This window comes from Lipophrys pholis (genome assembly GCF_963383615.2).
Source record: "Lipophrys pholis genome assembly, chromosome: 13".
NCBI lineage: Eukaryota > Metazoa > Chordata > Actinopteri > Blenniiformes > Blenniidae > Lipophrys > Lipophrys pholis.
Window position 1 is genome coordinate 28,560,428 of NC_137632.1, and position 20,000 is coordinate 28,580,427.

The 20,000-nt window shown below is 44.4% G+C and overlaps 1 protein-coding gene across 3 annotated transcripts in view; it reads left to right on the forward strand.

Moving 5' to 3' along the window:
• Window positions 1–363: 363 nt before the first annotated feature.
• Window positions 364–20,000, forward strand: part of lrch1 (leucine-rich repeats and calponin homology (CH) domain containing 1) — a 57,779-nt gene continuing 38,142 nt past the window's right edge. For all 3 annotated transcript variants that reach the window (XM_080478569.1, XM_080478570.1, XM_080478568.1), the window contains exon 1: window positions 364–803. In XM_080478569.1, coding sequence (XP_080334695.1) covers window positions 572–803 — 232 coding nt within the window. In that variant the 5' untranslated portion in view covers window positions 364–571. The remainder of the gene's footprint in view (window positions 804–20,000) is intronic.

Below are 20,000 nucleotides of genomic sequence, written 5' to 3' on the forward strand. Positions count from 1 at the left end.
AAACCAAATGATATTTACATTATTCAGGGTTTTGTTTTTATAGGGTTGGTTGGCTTATTGATGTCTGAGTCCTGCTGTCGTTATTTACTGATCTTTGAGAAGTTATAATTCACATCCGTAAAGAACATTTTACATTATTGAGGTGCCCACATATTTCTATACTTTTTAATCACATTGTGATCCATCTATCTATCTATCCATCTATCTATCTATCTATCTATCTATCTATCTATCTATCTATCTATCTATCTATCTATCTATCTATCTATCTATCTATCTATCTATCTATCTATCGATCTGTCTATCTATCTTATTTTGATAGTCGTTGCCGGAAGTCGCGCCGCACTCGCCGCTCTGCCGCTTGACTCGCCGCCTGCCGGAGACGCAGACGCGGTAGCGACAATCCCGGAGGTTCCCGGACGCGCTTGACGGCTCGGCGCGGCTCAGCACGTCTCGCCAGGAGGGAAGCAGCGTCCCGCAGACCGCCGGAGCCCCGCACCCAGCCCTCCCTCGCTCTCTGTCGGATATAACCCGGACGCGCCCCGCCGCCGCAGCCGACAGGCGGAGAACCATGGCGGCGTTGGGAGCGGAGTCGGCTCGCCCCGCGCTCGGCTCCCAGCTCGCCCCGTCCCCGTCCCCGTCCCTCCAGACCCTCCAGACCCACAGCCTGCCCCCGAACCGCGGCCTGGAGCGGGCGCTGGAGGAGGCGGCGGCCAGCGGCCAGCTCAGCCTCAGCTGCCGCAAGCTGAAGGAGTTTCCCCGGACCGCCGCCAACCACGACCTGAGCGACACGGTGGAGGCAGGTAAGGCTGGCCCGTTACTGGAGTAACGCGTTACTCCGCATCCTCTCTGAGTGCAGATGTTCCTCCAGTAGCTGGAAGGCCGCACACATCCAGCAGGAACCAAACTGAAAGTAGGCATCGAATCACCGGCTGGAAATCCCCTGATTCCCCGGAACCGGTGTGACCGACCGGCCGGCCGATTAACCGAGTCGATTGGTGCTTCACCACAGACCGTCTGTGTTTATTTACATCAGTTTATATGTTTGTTTACTAAAAACCGTCTGTGTTTATTTACATCAGTTTATATGTTTGTTTACTACAGACCGTCAGTGTGTTTATTTATTTCAGTCTACGTGTCTATTAACATCAGTCTACATGTTTAGTAACAACAGTCTACATGTTTAATAACAATAGTCCGCATGTTTAATAACAACAGTCTACATGTTTAATAACAATAGTCCGCATGTTTAATAACAACAGTCTACATGTTTAATAACAACAGTCTACATGTTTAATAACAACAGTCTGTATGCTTATTTATTTAAGCCTGTATGTTTAATAACAATAGTCTACATGTTTAATAACAATAGTCTACATGTTTGATAACAATAGTCTACATGTTTAATAACAACAGCGGGTCTACATGTTTAATTATCCAGGATCGTGCATTTGTAGGATGAGCAGTAGAGTCGTGCTTGGAGGCTTTTCTCTTGACAGTCGGCACGTTCTCTCCCGTACATATAGAATCTGTGGCACCTGCAGTTGTTGTACCTGTTATGATGAGATATCATGGGACTGTCAGAGAGGGAACTGTTCCGTTAACGAGGTCTGTGTTTAGTCATGGGGATCAAAATCGCTAGTCTTGTGTTGTACAGTGTGACGGGTAATCTGTTGGAAATTGCTTGAACCAGCTAGGAACTACAGATCCCACAATGCAGTGCGACTTTGTGGCCATCGAGCCACGAGAGAACCGTGTTTCTAAATCAGCCTTGAGATCATTGTCCTTAAAAAACAAGTGACATGAAAATGATTCACCAAACAATTTACGAGAAATCTGAGGGAAGGCTATTGGTAGCTTTTTTTTTTTAACAATGGAGATGTGCTTGTATATATTTACATAATAGGAGAGAACACAAACAAACCTCCTTTGCTGTGTCGGTCCACTCGGAGTCCGTTCAAACAAAAGTTCTCCTCGTATGCAGACGATGGTGCAGTAAATGTAGGAAACATTCACTTTTCTGGACGGGAGCTGTTCCATTCTGATAAACGCTCTGAATCATTGTTACTGTTTATCTACGTGCGGGAAAATTAATTTCCTATGACCTCGATAGCGGGATCCAGAGACAAAGACCGGCACGTTTTGAATGTGTTGCACTTCAACAAGCAAAAAAAAACAACAACAAAAGTTCACTGTTTTTTTTTATATAAACAAGGCTTTAGTGACGCGTAATGGTGACATGAATATTTGGAGAAAGAGTGAGAAAGAAAAGGTCTGAACCAGGGATGTCAACATAAAGCACGAGGCGCCACAGTGAGGAGCAACTAAAAACTCGTTCCTGTTTTCCAGGGTGGAATTTAATCTCCCCCTGTAGAGTGCTCTCTGCTGCCTGACTCCATTGAGGTCTATTCAGTGGTCAGCTGCTGTAACTGCAAGTAAATCTTCTAAACGTTGAGGCGACTGTCACTCGGTTGGTGGAGCGGTCGACTCCCAATCGGATGTTTGCTTGTTCGATTCCCATCCCTGCCTGTCCACAGGCCGAAGTGCCATTGAGCAAGACACTCAACCCCGAATTGCTCCCGATGGGTGGATTAGGCGCCTTGCATGGCGGCCGCCTCCATTGGTGTGTGAATGGGTGAATGTGACTAATGATGTAAAGCGCTATATAAGTAAAGTCCATTGTCTGTAGTAATCGTTTGTTTTTTGCGTATACTGTTGTGTACTCTGTGCCACAACAGGTGCAAAACTTTAAAGGGGTCATATCACGCATGGGTGGAGCCCGACAGCCGAAAGTTCTGCCTCCATTCTGCTGGTAGAAAACCTAGGAACCTCCAGGGGGCAGCACTGAGACCCGAGTTCTTTTTTTCAAACCGAGGAACGTCCAGAAGGCAGCGTGAAGTGTTCCACTACTTTATAACGACTGACATGGATTTCTGTGCTAAAGTATAGACTCGTATTTCAACTACTTTCCCAAAGATAAAAGATCCTCATTCCGTTTGTTTTGAAATGCGTTCCCACGCACACTAACACACACGCCCTGACGGCAATGTGCTCCGGTTTTAGAAATGACTGAGCAGAGAGTCCGCGGCAGCTCGGCGACGTTACGGCTCCCTCCAACTTTGTTTATGTGCACTAAAGAAGAAATGTGTGTTACATAACCGAGTGGCAGGAGGCGGCGGGAGGCCGGACCATGGGAACGGCAGTAAAAGCGCTCGAACACGGCGTTCCTCCGTTCATCATCGGGTCTGACGCGGCGCGCTGATTTCTGCTGTTTGCTCCAGAAACATTGGGAGTAGATTCACATTAACTCTGCAGCAGGTCTGACTGGTCCGAGATTCATCGAGTGAGGAAAGTCTTTCGGATCCGACTCTGATCTGGTACAAAGAGCCGATATGAGGGCAGATTATTCATAAGTCCTTATTAAAAGACCCTCGTCTACATTTCTTAACATTTGAACTGAAGTACTTTTGGATCATCACTTTAGACTTGTACGTCTTTTACTCGGTGAAAAGCTCGAAGGATTTGACTCAAGTGGCCAAACTCAAAGAGCGTCTGCTTTCTGCAGTTGGCTTTGATTTCATTTCCTCTCCTCACCACTTTTCTTTTATTGGTTTTAGAGCTGGAGATGGATTTCCTGAAAGTTCTTCTGAACCAGCATGTTGGTTAACATGAAACTTTAAAGGTCATATTATGTAAACTTCACCTCCTACAGGTTCTCCAGCAGTACTACTCGTCCCCATACCTGGACTGACGTCCCAGAAGTGAAGACAGTCTGTCCTCTCTGTCCCTAGCTTGTTTCAGGTTTTAAAAAGTGTGTTGCTCCAACCAGCCAATCAGAAATCAAACCCTATATAGTGTCATCGGGGGTTTAGCCAATCACAATCAAGGTAGGCTCCTCCCTTTGACTCCTCCCACAATTAGGCAGCTCTGCTCTGGCACATGGCACCACGAGAGGAAGTACTTCCTCCTCTTCCCAAGATGGTCATGTGTGGGCGGAGCCAGTCCAGCTCACACAGACACAGCAGATTCTGAATGTAGCTCCTATGATCCAATATTCAAATGGAGGAAAATCAAGGAGGAGCTAGAAACTTAGAATACTGAAGGTTTCTGGACCGACCAGACCAGGAGGAGGAGGAGGAGAACAGGAGGAGGAGGAGGAGGAGGAGGAGAAGTTTAATCAAATTGCTCATTTGGTGGAAAGTTTTTTTCTTGATTTCTTCTCAAAAATGTAAACGTAACAATAAAAATCCTCTCCTGGGACACAGAAAAATGTTCTTTGCGTGACCAACATATTTATATTTAGCATAAAGGCTTCTTACATGACACGCACACACACACACACACACACACACATTCACGTGTTAAATGAACGTTAAGCGACGCTGTGAGGAGACGTGAACGTCTCTGACAGGGCGGAGCGACGCAGTGTCTCTGGTCACACGGCAGCCTGTGATCAACCTCCATGAAATGAAATGAGACGAGAGAGAACAGAGACACACACACACACACACACACACACACACACACACACACACACACACACACACACACACACACACACACACACACGCACACACACAGTGTCCTGCAGCCTGGTTTCCTATCAGCTGCCTCACAAGCCTCAACATGCAGCCAAACACAAGCCGGAGCTTCTTTCTTTCTCCAACTGGAAGGTGAGGAGAGAGAAACTCAGCTGGGCTCGTTTAATGTCGGTTTAATGGGCCAGAGTGAGAACAAAACCCCGTCTGCCGTCACGCTCTGGGCCTTTTCCTTCCCTTCCTCTCTTTAATACTTCATAACTTCTCATGTTAACGTCACTTAGCCCCGGATGATAATGGCTCGTGTTGAGGAAGACAGTCGCACCATCACACCTGCACAGGTGAGCACAGTTCAGGATTCAAGCTTTCACTTTGTTGGTTCATGAAGACTACAACTCCCATGATGCAACTGTGCTTCACTGTCGGCCACGTTTCAAGTCAAAACGTCAAATTTTTCCAGTTTTGGTTCATTAAACGTTTTGAAAACGATGTCCGTTTCCAGGGAAACGGCAGAAACGCTGAGAACAATAAAGTTAGCAAACGTTCTTCTTATTGTCCATCTACTGAGCATGTGCAGAACAACTATTTGCTACGGCCGTGGTGACCAGGGCAAGCATTTTTTAAAGGTTGCGTTTCCCCTCTTTTTTTCTACGGAGGCGGAGCCAGAGCATTTTCAAAAACGTCCACCATGGGAGCCGTTTTCAAAAAGTTGGATTTTCAGTGGCTCTGAGCACCGTGTCGGAAAAACAGGAGAAAATCAGTGTGTTTAAAAAAAAAAAAAAAAAAAAGTTACGTTTCCCCTCTGTTTTCATGAAGTCAGTTTTTTCTGAAAGTGTCACCTTGAGAGCTGTTTTCAAAAAGCTTGTGTCATAAGAAACCTAACGTTGTGTATATGGAGCCTTCAAGATAAATCTTGTGCCTGCCTTAGTGGCAAGGCCCAAAGATTACTATCCTAGGTGGCCGTTTGATTTTTATTATTATTATCATTATTATTATCATTATTATTATCATTATTATTATTATGTGAGTAACTAGTCCTGCACCAGTTCGGAGCACGGACACAAAAGCACATCAAAACGTGCCAAATGTTGGGGAATATGTTGATACGACTGCTTTTAACGATTCAGTTAACCGTTTCCGAATGAATCCCAAAATACTACAAACAAAAATGTCCCATACAACGTGGACGGGAGATGCACCTCATGAAGGAGATCAAAGGAGATCAGCGTCCGTTTGCAGCACGGACACAAAAAGCACATCAAAACGTGCAGAACATTCGGGAATAGGTTGCTATGACTTTTGTTAACGATTCCGCTGACCGTTTCCGAATAAATTGCAAAAACCTGAAGAGATGTGCCATGCAGAGGGGACGGGAGAGGCCCCTCATGGAGGAGATGAAAGGAGATTAAATGATCAGCGAGGCAGGAGCACAAAATTTCCTGTGGAATTTTCCGCTTTGATTTATTGTCAGAGGAAAGCAGCGCCTAAAGAGAATGCCCCGGCCCACGGAGTTCTAGTGTTGACATGTAAACAGGCCGAAGGCGCCAGCAGCAGAGGGGTTAACCATGGAGAACATTATCAGACCATCTCTGCTTGGAAAGCATTTCTGACACGAGCGTAGGCGGCGTAAACTGGGCCTGAAATATCTGAGCCCTGGAAACAAACCAGGGCTTGAGAAACGCTGCTCGCCGGAGACGGTGAGGGAGAAAGACTTTCCTGGTGTACATCGGGAATCAATGAGGTGAAGCTGAGTGACGGGGACGACTTGGAGAGTCGTTGGGAGACATGGGGGAGTCAGATGCTCCTCCTGACGTATAGGAACAGGAAAAAATAGAAGATTTGCCAACATAACCGACCCTTTCAGACACGATAGTATCAACAGCTCAGTGAATCTGAACCTGGTGATGAAGATATGTTTAGAATATGGAGGGTTAGATTGTGAATGGCAGCTACAACTAACTGTAAAGTTCTACCAATAATCTGAAATATTATTTTGACTTTACAATGTCGTCCAATAGTCGGTATTGGACCATCTCCCAGGCGGACTTTGGCTCCGCCACTGCGTTTGACAACCTTTGGAGGAGTTCCTCTTTAATCCTGCATCTTTCTCCCACCAACTTCAGCCAACATCCAGATTTTCATCATGTATTTTTTTCTAATCACATAATATATAAAAAATACTTCTAATATCTTCATCTTCTTTGTTTTTTTATCCAGTCAAAAATGACAAAATCCCAATGAATTCTCAGAATTTGACAAATCCCACCCTGAGCATGCCATCAAGAAAGTCTCTTAATTTTCCAAAGAATGTTTACAAGTGTTTGGGATTCACATCTGGTTATTAACAGTAAATTACTGTAAGCAATGGTTAAGTCATTTATGAAGACTTGAAATTATTGATCGGAATACATTGTCATTTACTCATTAATAATTACAGAAAGTAATTAAACTCTATTAATTCCCAATATAATGGTGCCCCGTGTGAGAGGCTGTATAGAGTGTGTTTAATGCCCTGTTTATTTAGCATTTTCTTTCTTATTTAACATTCTTTATAATTTGTGATTTAGCGGTAATGTACATAAACACAGGTATTGCTCACCCAGGGTGCTAAACACACCCTGATAACTTGAACAAGTTCCAGTCGGAGCTACTAGAGGAGACAAGATCAGTTAAAGGTTCATCATGGGAAAGATACAGGAAGATGTGAATGGAGGGAGACAAGAGAGCATGAGGTGTGATACACACTGAGTTCACCTCTCTCACTTCCTCTACCACACACACACACACACACACACACACACACACACACACACACACACACACACACACTCACACACACACACACACACACACACACACACACACACACACACACACACACACACACACACACACACACACACACACACACACACACACACACACAGGAAGCAGTGGACTTCCAGGAATGTGTTGGGGTGTTGTGTTAGAGGAAGGGTCTATCCGCTCGGCGTTCCCGCCACACCTGAACGCAATGACAGCGAAACATTTCTTCTAAAAACCGTTACTGTGAAACACAAGTGCTGAAATCCAGAAAGAAAATCCAGTTTTCACTGTAAAACCTGTAAATTGGACCTGAGATTCCAGCGGTTAGCTGAACTTCTGCAACACAAGTGCTTCAACTGTTGGAAGCTATTTTGATCGAATGTCGTGTCGTCGCAGTTTAACTGTATTCAAGGTTCACAATGCAAACGGTGGATAACGGGATGAAAAGGTGCCAGAATTGGAGAACAGCTTGCTAATTTCAGTTTTATTTATTCCATTTTAAAGACTTTTTGTTTAAATTTCAGTATTTTTCATTAAGCATTCAAAAGGGTGAATTATGTCAAATGTTTTCTGTTCTTACCCGTTTTATTTCATATAATATCTGTGATTGGACGTGGTTTCATACGTTATCAGAGGCATTGATGATGAGTTAAAGGAGTCATATCCTCCAGCTGTTCACCTCCTCCTCCTGTTCTCCTCCTCCTCCTCTTGTTCTCCTCCTCCTCCTGTTCTCCTCCTCCTCCTCCTCCTCCTGTTCTCCTCCTCCTCCTCTTGTTCTCCTCCTCCTCCTGTTCTCCTCCTCCTCCTCCTCCTCCTGTTCTCCTCCTCCTCTTGTTCTCCTCCTCCTGTTCTCCTCCTCCTCCTGTTCTCCTCCTCCTCCTCCTCCTCCTGTTCTCCTCCTCCTCCTGTTCTCCTCCTCCTCCTGTTCCTCCTGTTCACCTCCTCCCCCTGTTCACCTCCTCCCCCTGTTCTCCTCCTCCTCCTGTTCTCCTCCTCCTCCTCCTCCTCCTGTTCCTCCTGTTCACCTCCTCCCCCTGTTCTCCTCCTCCTCCTCCTGTTCTCCTCCTCCTCTTGTTCTCCTCCTCCTCCTGTTCTCCTCCTCCTCCTGTTCTCCTCCTCCTCCTCCTCCTCCTGTTCTCCTCCTCCTCCTGTTCTCCTCCTCCTCCTGTTCCTCCTGTTCACCTCCTCCCCCTGTTCACCTCCTCCCCCTGTTCTCCTCCTCCTCCTGTTCTCCTCCTCCTCCTCCTCCTCCTTATGTTCTCCTCCTCCTGTTCCTCCTGTTCACCTCCTCCCCCTGTTCACCTCCTCCCCCTGTTCTCCTCCTCCTCCTGTTCTCCTCCTCCTCCTCCTCCTCCTGTTCCTCCTGTTCACCTCCTCCCCCTGTTCTCCTCCTCCTCCTGTTCCTCCTGTTCACCTCCTCCTCCTGTTCATCTCCTCCTCCTGTCCTCCTCCTCCTCCTCCTGTTCTCCTCCTCCTCCTGGTCTGGTCGGTCCAGAAACCTTCAGTATTCTAAGTTTCTAGCTCCTCCTTGATTTTCCTCATTTGAATATTGGATCATAGGAGCTACATTCAGAATCTGCTGTGTCTGTGTGAGCTGGACTGGCTCCGCCCACACATGCCCATCTTGGGAAGAGGAAGAAGTACTTCCTTCTGATTGGCTGGTTGGAGCAACACACTTTTTAAAACCTGAAACAAGCCAGGGAGAGAGAGGACAGACTGTCTTCACTTCTGGGGCGTCAGTCCAGGTATGGGGACGAGTAGTACTGCTGGAGAACCTTTAGGAAGTGGATTCTGCAGAATATGACCTTTAACGGTCACAGTGCTGATTGAAATATACTCGGCAATTAAAATTGGATTCTGTGTTGGAATAGTTTAGACACTAGATGTTTATTTATCAGTGATCACAATCCCTGCCGACACCGTGAAGCAGACATGTCTCCGTGAGGCGGAGCTGGCGAGGAGCAGAATGGAGACAGGAAGTGGCCGCTCCCCAACTCATTGTTTTCAGGAGGCGCCCGCTCTCGTTTCTTCCTGCTCAGGAGGCCAAAGATCTTTCTGCCTGCTGAAACTCTGAAGGCCAACCAGCCCCGGAGAAATACTCTGGAACTGTCACAGCCTGGGAATCATGTGAACAGGGAAGACACAACTTTTCAGAAACCGTTTTCAAAACGCCTCCGGCTTCATGAAATCCGTAGAATTTGTCTCATTGGGCTTTTTCCCTCAAACTGGGCTTCATGTGGCTCCTGGAAGAAAACCCCCTCCGGTCTAAATGTCCTAAAAGAGGCTCTGCGTCGTGAAGTTACTCATTTTACTTTCATGTATAATATACAACACAAGAAGAGTACTGAACATAACTCAGATTAAATAGTAATCCAACGTAAAATACTATTTGTCTAGAAAAGGAAAATGCTCAGAAAATAGACAAAAAGTAGAACTTTATAGTTTTAAATATTTTCCCAGAAAATATTTAGTGTTTTTAAGGCTTTCAAATTCTTTAATGGGAGCCGTTTTCAAAAGATTGGGTTTTCAGTGGCGCCAAGGTTGTAAATGGACCCACACACACACACACACACACACACACACACACACACACACACACACACACACACACACACACACACACACACACACACACACACACCCCGCAGATAATTAAGAGGGGGAACTATTCCATATGTCGAATGATAAACGTCGGTGAGAAACAGAGACGACTTCGTGTTTCATTTCTGTAAATTTGTGAAGAACATTTTCAGTCCAGACAGACGCTGAAACCTTCTGAATAAATAAACAGTCGCAGGCTCTCATCCCTCCAAATGTAGGCCAAATTCTCCCCCAAAACACACACACACACACACACACACACACACACACACACACACACACACACACACACACACACACACACACACACACACACACACACACACACACACACACACACACACACACACACACACACACACACACACACTCTTTCCATACCCTTCTCCTTCAGGCTTATCCTAATTCACCATGAAGCACATGCCAGCGTACATATATGGGTGTTCTCACACACACACACACACACACACACACACACACACACACACACACACACACACACACACACACACACACACACACACACACACACACACACACACACACACACACACACACACACACACACACACACACACACACACACACACACACACACAGGTATAAATCCATCCAGACTGGTGTAAAGCCGAGGTATTAAGTCTCATTGGGTGAATTCTGTTGTTCGGCGCTTCACCTGACGCTCTTTCAGGCGCCGCCATGCAGGAATTTAAACCTGCATATTAATGAGTTTATTTTCAGATGAGATATTTAAGGTCTGTTGTTTCTGTCACAGTCGTTTGGCTTCGCCTTCCGATTCAAGTCGGCACCAGATACAACAGTCAACCCACAGCATTTAAAGTTCCTCCACCAGAATCCAAATGAAACTAGGATCCAGTTCTAGTTGTCGACGTTCGTCTCTAATAAAAACTTCCTGGAGGAAGTTCCTCTTCACACTCAGACTAACTGGTATTTCCAGCATTTTATTTTGGCAGGACATCCCCGGTTTGTTGACGTCTCAGCATCACAGAACCTCCTGAAGGTTCCCGAGGCTTCGTGTCACAAGATCCCGTTTGTCCTCTGGATCTCTGCACATCTGGATTCTCTGAGGAAAAAGCTTCAGTTTCACTCCATCCAGACTTTCTCCAGGATTCAAGGCTCTTTCCTTGACAAAGTCTGGAGCTTTTTCAAATGTTGATGTTCTGGCTGGAGCTGCCGCCATCTTGGATATCCCACAATCCCTTGGGGCAGGTTTCCCAAGATGGCGTCAGTCAGGAACCATCAACAGTTTGATGGTTTGTCTGGAAACTTCTGGACTTTATTGTGAAGGATTGAGGAACCTGCAGGTTGGAATGAGAGGAGAGGTTCTGGTTTGGTTGGTTCTCTGGACAGAAGTGAAAACATTTATAGGAAGACAATAGGGAGCCTTTAAAAGGAACAAACATCCGTAAAGTTGAGATTTTGTAGAGGATCCTAGAGATGCACAACACATGACAAGTTTATCGTCATCGCAATACCAACATGCAAAATGTTAATAGTCTTCAAAGGTTCCTTCCATGCACGGTCGTACATGCTCTGCAATTTGAAAATGACTGAATTTCAAAATGAAATGATTCCTATTGATTCACAAAAATTCCACATTGCAGAAGAGAGTCAATAAAAAATGGGCAAAAAAATAATTAATAAACTGCGTTTGAATTGTTGAACTGCTGAAAACAAGGTCCAGTCACAGTTTGTGTAAATTACTGCCAAGAGAAAAAGCACTGTTATGTGGAAGAAAAATCCTTAAAAAACAAAGACATTGACATCGTCTGCATAAGTGTTTATATTTTTGGCAAATTCAGGGCCTCAAGAGTCTGATCAGGACTGATTGTTATCATTTTATTTGATTTATTTGAGCTTTTTTAACCGGAGCACCGTTTGCAACGTTCCACAAACGCCTCCTCACAACCAACGCGGCAGCTCCAGCTACGCAGCGGCTAACACGTCAACGAGGTGGAACTGTGTTAGAATAGAAGGTACAAACTGTCCAACAGGCAAATGACAGGAGCTCCAGACACGTGAAGTTATCAATGTGTCATGAATAGAACATGTAAACCTACAGCAGCTCAGCTGAGAAAATGGTCCAGAGTGGCATCAGCCGAACTAATAACGCAAAGCCTTCGACCATTTCTCATTTGTATTTTTCATCCTGATCTGTAAAGCAGTTGTCTGAAGTGTTTCCAGTCAGAGTCTGCTCACATCCTCCTGTTTGGTCCGGACCAGAGTCTCTTCAGGGAAACACTGTTATGTTTGGGTGACGAGACACTCTGAACCGGAGAACAAGAAATCTCTGGTCCTTTTAAAAACCTCGGTCTCGGTTCCTTTACAAACAATCTTTGTAGTGGGCGGGGTGAGAGGACGTGACATAGAGCGCAATGCATTCTGGGTCGTGATCAAACAAAGGTCACCGCGCAAATCAGAAGAAGCAGAAAGAAAAATATCTTGTGGACAGACGTGGAGTAGAGAGAAAGTAGAGAGGATGTAGAAAGAAAGTAGAGAGGAAGTAGAGAGGAAGAAGAAGAGAGGAAGAAGTCGGGAGGAAGAAGTAGAGAGGAAGAAGTAGAGGAAGAAGTAGGAAGGGAGTGGTAGAGAGGAAGAAGAAGAGAAGAAGTAGAGGAAGAAGTAGAGGAAAAAGTAGGGAGGGAGAGGTAGAGAGGAAGAAGTAGAGGAAGAAGAAGAGAGGAAGAAGTCGGGAGGAAGAAGTAGGGAGGGAGAGGTAGAGAGGAAGAAGAAGAGAGGAAGAAGTTGGGAGGAAGAAGTAGAGGAAGAAGTAGAGAGGAAGAAGAAGAGAAGAAGAAGTAGGGAGGAAGAGGTGGAGAGGAAGAACTAGAGGGGAAGAGGTAGAGAGGAAGACTCATTGATATCTGGTCTGAAGACTATATATGGCGGTTGTTTGTGGCTACCCATTAGCCACGAGCTAATTAGCCTAGCCACCACTGACAAAAGAGGCGGGACTTCCTCTTTCGGTGCGAACCAATCAATGAGCCGTGTTTCTTCTTCACTTCCTCTCTGGTCAGTGTTTGTTTTGGGCGACAGCGCCCCCTAACCAGCAGCTGGTGTAACTGTAGGATGTGGTCCAGCAGGTTTCATCTGGACTTTAAAGTCAAAGTGAACGAACCAAATGAGTTGGTTCAGGTCTTTTCATGACGGAAGCTTTGTCCTCTTTTGCATTTCGCACCCTGCGCCGATGGTTTTAGCTCGTTGTGTGCATTAGCATGTTTGGTCTCACGGTCTCCTCATTGCATTTCTTGATAAACAGTTTCAGTTGTTCCATCTTGAGATCTGAACACACACTATTCATTTCTGTGTATTCGACATGACCCTGAAGTCAAAGTGTGAACTCTGTGTGTTATTGTTCAGAGGACGTCAGGTCGTAAGGACAGAGTGCGCCGGCCTCGTAAAGTCCCACCGTGTGCTGTGATTGGTTCCCGCGTCGCACTTTGGACCCTCTGGCTGTAAACGATCAGTAATCTTCCAAATCTTTCATACGTGGGCCTGTCGGAAGGAGGTTTATGTGTGAGGGAGAGTTTTAGGCTGCACCAAAGCAAGAGTCGCAACACAACAACAAAGAGTCGCAACACAACAACAAAGAGTCTCAACACAACAACAAAGAGTCGCAACACAACAACAAAGAGTCTCAACACAACAACATAAGTTCTAAGTTCTCCGACTGCTGCGTCCTTCCAATGTGGCGTTTTGTTGTTGTGTTGTGACTCTTTGTTGTTGTGTTGCAGCTTTTGTTGTTGTGTTGCGACTCTTTGTTGTTGTGTTGTGACTCTTTGTTGTTGTGTTGCAGCTTTTGTTGTTGTGTTGCGACTCTTTGTTGTTGTGTTGTGACTCTTTGTTGTTGTGTTGCAACTTTTGTTGTTGTGTTGCGACGCTTTGTTGTTGTGTTGCAACTTTTGTTGTTGTGTTGCAACTTTTGTTGTTGTGTTGCGACTCTTTGTTGTTGTGTTGCAACTTTTGTTGTTGTGTTGTGACTCTTTGTTGTTGTGTTGCAGCTTTTGTTGTTGTGTTGCGACTCTTTGTTGTTGTGTTGTGACTCTTTGTTGTTGTGTTGCAACTTTTGTTGTTGTGTTGCGACTCTTTGTTGTTGTGTTGTGACTCTTTGTTGTTGTGTTGCAGCTTTTGTTGTTGTGTTGCGACTCTTTGTTGTTGTGTTGCGACTCTTTGTTGTTGTGTTGTGACTCTTTGTTGTTGTGTTGCAACTTTTGTTGTTGTGTTGCGACTCTTTGTTGTTGTGTTGTGACTCTTTGTTGTTGTGTTGCAGCTTTTGTTGTTGTGTTGCGACTCTTTGTTGTTGTGTTGCGACTCTTTGTTGTTGTGTTGTGACTCTTTGTTGTTGTGTTGCAACTTTTGTTGTTGTGTTGCGACTCTTTGTTGTTGTGTTGCAACTTTTGTTGTTGTGTTATGGCTTTTGTTAGTGTGTTGTGTTGTTGGCCCTTCTGGGCCACCGTAGAAACTCTTATCGACACTATATAAATACTAGAGATAAACCCATACTACGTTTATAAATGACGAGTGCAAGTACAATGACTAACTAATACCGAGTACTAATACGAGTACTTATTAAATGACATTAGGCCTGATCCATACTCCAACATGTAAACGATATACGAAGACTGTGTGCCACCGCTCGTCAAGGCTCTTTTCCACTGCACAGATTGTGAGGGGATGGTGAAGCAGTGTACCCATGCTTTGTGTCTTCTTCTCTGTTTCTGCTGTATTTCTGTGGCATCATTACAGCGCCACCTACAGGCCTGGCAGATGTGCTACTTCATTTTGTGTAGTTTAGGGAAACTTTAAGAACGACTGGGAGAAAAAAAATCGTTTTGGGTCGTGTGAAAAATCACACACACACACACACACACACACACACACACACACACACACACACACACACACACACACACACACACACACGTCAGCGTGTGTGTGTCACTTATGGGTCATGGTGTGTATGTTTTGATGGAAGTGGGTGGTATTTTGTGAACATGCCATCCCTTGCTGCCCCGCCGGTGGCCACACACACACACACACACACACACACACACACACACACACACACACACACACACACACACACACACACACACACACACACACACACACACACACACACACACACATCAAATTGAACAACAATCCCCCCTCCACCACTGACCCACATCTTTCCCTGCTGTCAGCACATCACTAAACTCGTGGTGTGTGTGTGTGTGTGTGTGTGTGTGTGTGTGTGTGTGTGTGTGTGTGTGTGTGTGTGTGTGTGTGTGTGTGTGTGTGTGTGCGTCTGGTGGGTTGCCAGTTTGAGGAAACACCCCCTCTCTAATCCTGTTAACGTCTCTCTCTGCCAGCTCTCTTCCTCTTTTTACCTCCACGTTTCTTTCCTCCTTCCTCTTCACAGTAAAACCTCAATCCAGAGTTTCGTGTTTCTTTGTCATTTTTATAAATTTTTTATTCATTTTCTACTGGGATCAAATCCTTCCTTCAGTTTTACGAACATTAACGGGTTAATCTTTGTTCTTTGCAGAGCTGTGGCGTCAGTAGGTGATAAAGTGATTACTCGGGTGTATTTAATGACTTGGCTGATCAACGTTTTCCACATTTTCCCTTTAACTGTTTCCCTGCTGATTCATGTTGCTCATTTTATTTATTTATTCAGTCAGTATCTTTTCATGTGAAGCTCTAATAAAGTGTCAAGATGGACCTAAGAAATACAGTAAAAATAATCAGTATTTATGTCATCCTTTTAAATATAACAAATATGACATATGAACCTTACGGACTTGTGCTGGTTTAGTTACTTGGATGCTTTAACTTATATTTACTGAGCTTTACTTAGCTTTTTACTGTAGGTATATAACATTTTTTTTTCTTCACATTTTTACCTTCATTTCAAGCAGATAATCCAGTTCAGATACCCTTTATGGAGTATATTTAGATTTAGAATAAAAGGAGCAGCACCAATAATTTGCAAAATTAGTAATTTAAAAACATTTGATAATTATTCTCGAGAAAAAAACACATTTGTATTTGAATTTATTCACACTGTTGTGACTTTAAGCAAACTAGAATGTGCCTTAATGTCCTTTATATAAATTAATTTAATAGCCTTTATTAATTGCTATTATTAATATTGTTATATAGTGTGCTATTTTCTTTATTTTTGTTTTAACTTTTAATTTGTCTTTATTGTTTTTATTCTTCTATCCTATAAAAACTGTTGTTTCACTGCACATTATACTTTGTATAATTGTGTGTGATAAATATAAAGACTTGAGAAAATGTATATGAGTATCTTGTTTGGAAAAACTAAATCAGATCATATTGTTCATCACGTTCTTACAGCTGTAAGCGGGATATGATTGATATATTCCCAGTATCTTGGCACATTTTCAATAAAAACCTCCACACATTAGCTGTCGTGGATAAATATTTGATATCACGTTAGGTGTCAAATAAATGAAGAAAAACATGTTTTTACCCTGTAAATCCACCGTAGTACTAATCCATGTCTGCTGGTCACTGGGTCAGACAGAGAGATCCCCTGGCTTTACACACACACACACACACACACACACACACACACACACACACACACACACACACACACACACACACACACACACACACACACACACACACGCTTCACGGGAACAATACATTGATTCTGTTTCAGGGACGAGGTGCCGGCTTCTGATGACATTGAGGTTTGGACCTTTAATGAACACGTCTCACGCTGACATAGTAACTCGTGTTCCGCTTGACGACATTTTAGGGGTTAAACAATTTCATTTGGGATTTTTTATTTGGTTAAACAGTGTAATGATGACACCACTGTGTGCCGTCCCTCCAGTGGCTTCGAGTGGCTCATTACACCATCTGGTGGTGCAAGATGGCACTGCGGGACTAAATGGGCTTCGGTATATTGGATAATTTGCTAAGTTGTGTAGATTTTCCAGAATAACATCGTAAATTTACGAATTCGTAAATCCGACATTCCGACTGTTGTTTTTGTCTGTTTTTGCTGTATATATTTTGGTAAGCTATACTGATTTACCTATATAGAGACTGTTAAATGTTGTAGCTTTAATGATTTCCCCTGATGTGACTATGGATGTACATAATTCGTTGGCTCGATGATTAAACGAGCCATGGTGGCGAGCCACTGTCATTGGACATCATTTACTCAGAGACGCTGTGATCCTCCCCAGTTTTAGAAGATCTGCTGGTATGTTACAACGATGAGGCAATGAGCGTGACACTCATGAGTTAAGGAGTTTAAATCTCCTGGAAGTCTTTGTGAGAGTCTGCAGAATATTTTTACGTTTCCTAAACCAACACAACGAATGGTAATCTTCCTTTTTGCACGTCTTTAAATGAGGTTTATTTAAAATCTCTGACCACTGATCCACGTCCACCACAGGACTTTCCACACATGCTTTTTTTTTTCTTTTGTTTTTACCACAGATGGTAGAAACGACGACGTGTAGCCGTTTTATGAGACTCACCTCTATTTTCTGTCTCTCATTCAAAACATATCTACAATTCTCCAAATTTAGTTTTTTTTTTTTAGAATATGTAAATGCATTCACCCTACTAATGATTTTACATAGGTTTGTTAGCTCCACTGTTAGCTCCACACACAGTTAGCCCCACTGTTAGCCTCACTGTTAGCTCCACAGTTAGCCCCACTGTTAGCCTCACTGTTAGCTCCACAGTTAGCCCCACTGTTAGCCTCACTGTTAGCTCCACAGTTAGCTCCACAGTTAGCCTCACTGTTAGCTCCACAGTTAGCTCCACAGTTAGCTCCACAGTTAGCCTCACTGTTAGCTCCACAGTTTGCTCTCAATGTACGAGCCCAGTTGTTACCATGTTGTCATGCTAACATTTTAATGAGTTATGGCTGTCGTCCCTGATCTTTACATCCCTGATCTTTACATCCCTGATCTTTACATCCCTGATCTTTACGTCCCTGATCTTTACGTCCCTGATCTTTACATCCCTGATCTTTACATCCCTGATCTTTACGTCCCTGATCTTTACGTCCCTGATCTTTACATCCCTGATCTTTACATCCCTGATCTTTACATCCCTGATCTTTACGTCCCTGATCTTTACGTCCCTGATCTTTACGTCCCTGATCCTCTCTGTTTCTGCCTCTTTATTCTCGGTTGGAGCTGAATGAGGCCAGACTTTATGTGTGAGCATCAGGTCTTTACGTTCGTCCCAGTTTGCCTTCCAGGGAGGAAGGAAAGTGGGACAGACGGCCGAGAAGCAGCAGGAGGATGAAACATGTCTCCCCGCCGCATCAGGAGTGAATTATGGAACAACGAAGCAGACGCACTGATTCGTTGTTGGGTTTTTTCCCTCTTTATTTTGGGAGAGGAGACTGAAATGTGAGCGTCCGTGTTCCCACCAAGAGGCAGAGGAGGTTGACGTGGGTGGATGTACACTGGAACCGCTCACGCTCTGTTATGCAACGGGCAGCTCGTGTCGGTTGTTGTGGAGATTTCGAGACAAATGGAGCGAGGAAACGGAGCTGGGGGGGGGGGTTAGGGTTAGACCACCAAAACAAACTCACATTTCCTTCTTGGAGCAAGAAGGATTTTCTGCCCGTCGACAAATCCAAGGAAAAGATCCCCGGGACGTATTCGTCTGCCCGTTGCTTTCTGAGGTTTTCGTTTCTTGTGGACGTGTTAAGCAACTTCACCTCCCGTCCAATGCCGCTGCACACTGTGACATCTTTGGCTGTCCCAGATTAAACATAACAATCTTTTATCCTGCACTGGGAGACGGTTCAAGGACGGTTGTTCCGTTGGTCTTCCACCAAAAACAACCTGCGATAAAATTCTAACAGTGTCAGAAACTTGTGGTGACGCTGCTGAAACCGGCGTCGAAAAAAACTAACCAATAGAGAGCCAGAATGAAATGACGGCGCTGGAGCTAAACCCAAACAGATGCTCTGTGGCTACGATGACAAAACACGTCAACAAAAGTAACGTAAACAAACTTCTTGGGGAATTTCTCTCCAAACACAGAGACATCAGCTCCCTTCATGTTTCGCTCGTTTCTTCTTTGTGAGTGGACGGCGCACGCTTGTGACGTTCGATCACGTCCACGCACAGACGTCGTAGGCTGCGATTCTGGTTGCATTTTCATTGAGCTATCTGCACACAGTAAACTTCACGTTATTACCTTCGCCAACAAAAAGTCAGGTGGCCAATGAAAGTTGGGTGAGAAGGTCATGTTTTTTCTTTTTTGTATGTATGTTTGTATGTATATGTATGTATTTTACCAACTTTTTGCAAAAACTCACCCGAATTACATGAAATCTTCAGGGATGATTTGTCATCATCCAAGGACCAATCAGTTAATGCCAATCGACATTAACAATGAACCATTTCTGAATAAATCCCAAGAAACTGTTAAAGAATATCCTATACAAAGTGGATGAAAGGCACCTCATGAAGGAGATCAAAGGAGAGCAGCATCTGTTGTCATGGAGACGCTCCCTGCTCAGTGTTTCATACAGTGACGGGCTAAGTAGCATCGAAATGAGCTAACATGCTAGCAATGCTAACTTTGTTTTGCAAGCAAATGTGGCGTTGGTGAAGGTCTGCGCTCTACCGAGTGTAGCTCTAGCTAGATTCATGTCGTACATTGTAGCTTGTGGTGAACTCACAAGATTGTTAAAATCGTACAGTTTGTAGCATAAAGGAACCTCGGTGGGATTCTGAGCTCCGACGTCTTTTAGTCCCACTTTTACGCGACGTTTCAGCAGAAAACACATCGCGGTTTGTTTGTTTTTTGTTTTCGTTTCAGGAAAGTTTTGTGTTACATGGCAACGTTTTGAAAACGATGACCGTTTCCATGGAAACAGCAGAAACACCAGTTGGCGCTGTTGTTTGGTTGTTTGTTTTTGCAATGACACCACACACACACACACACACACACACACACACACACACACACACACACACACACACACACACACACACACACACACACACACACACACACACACACACACAC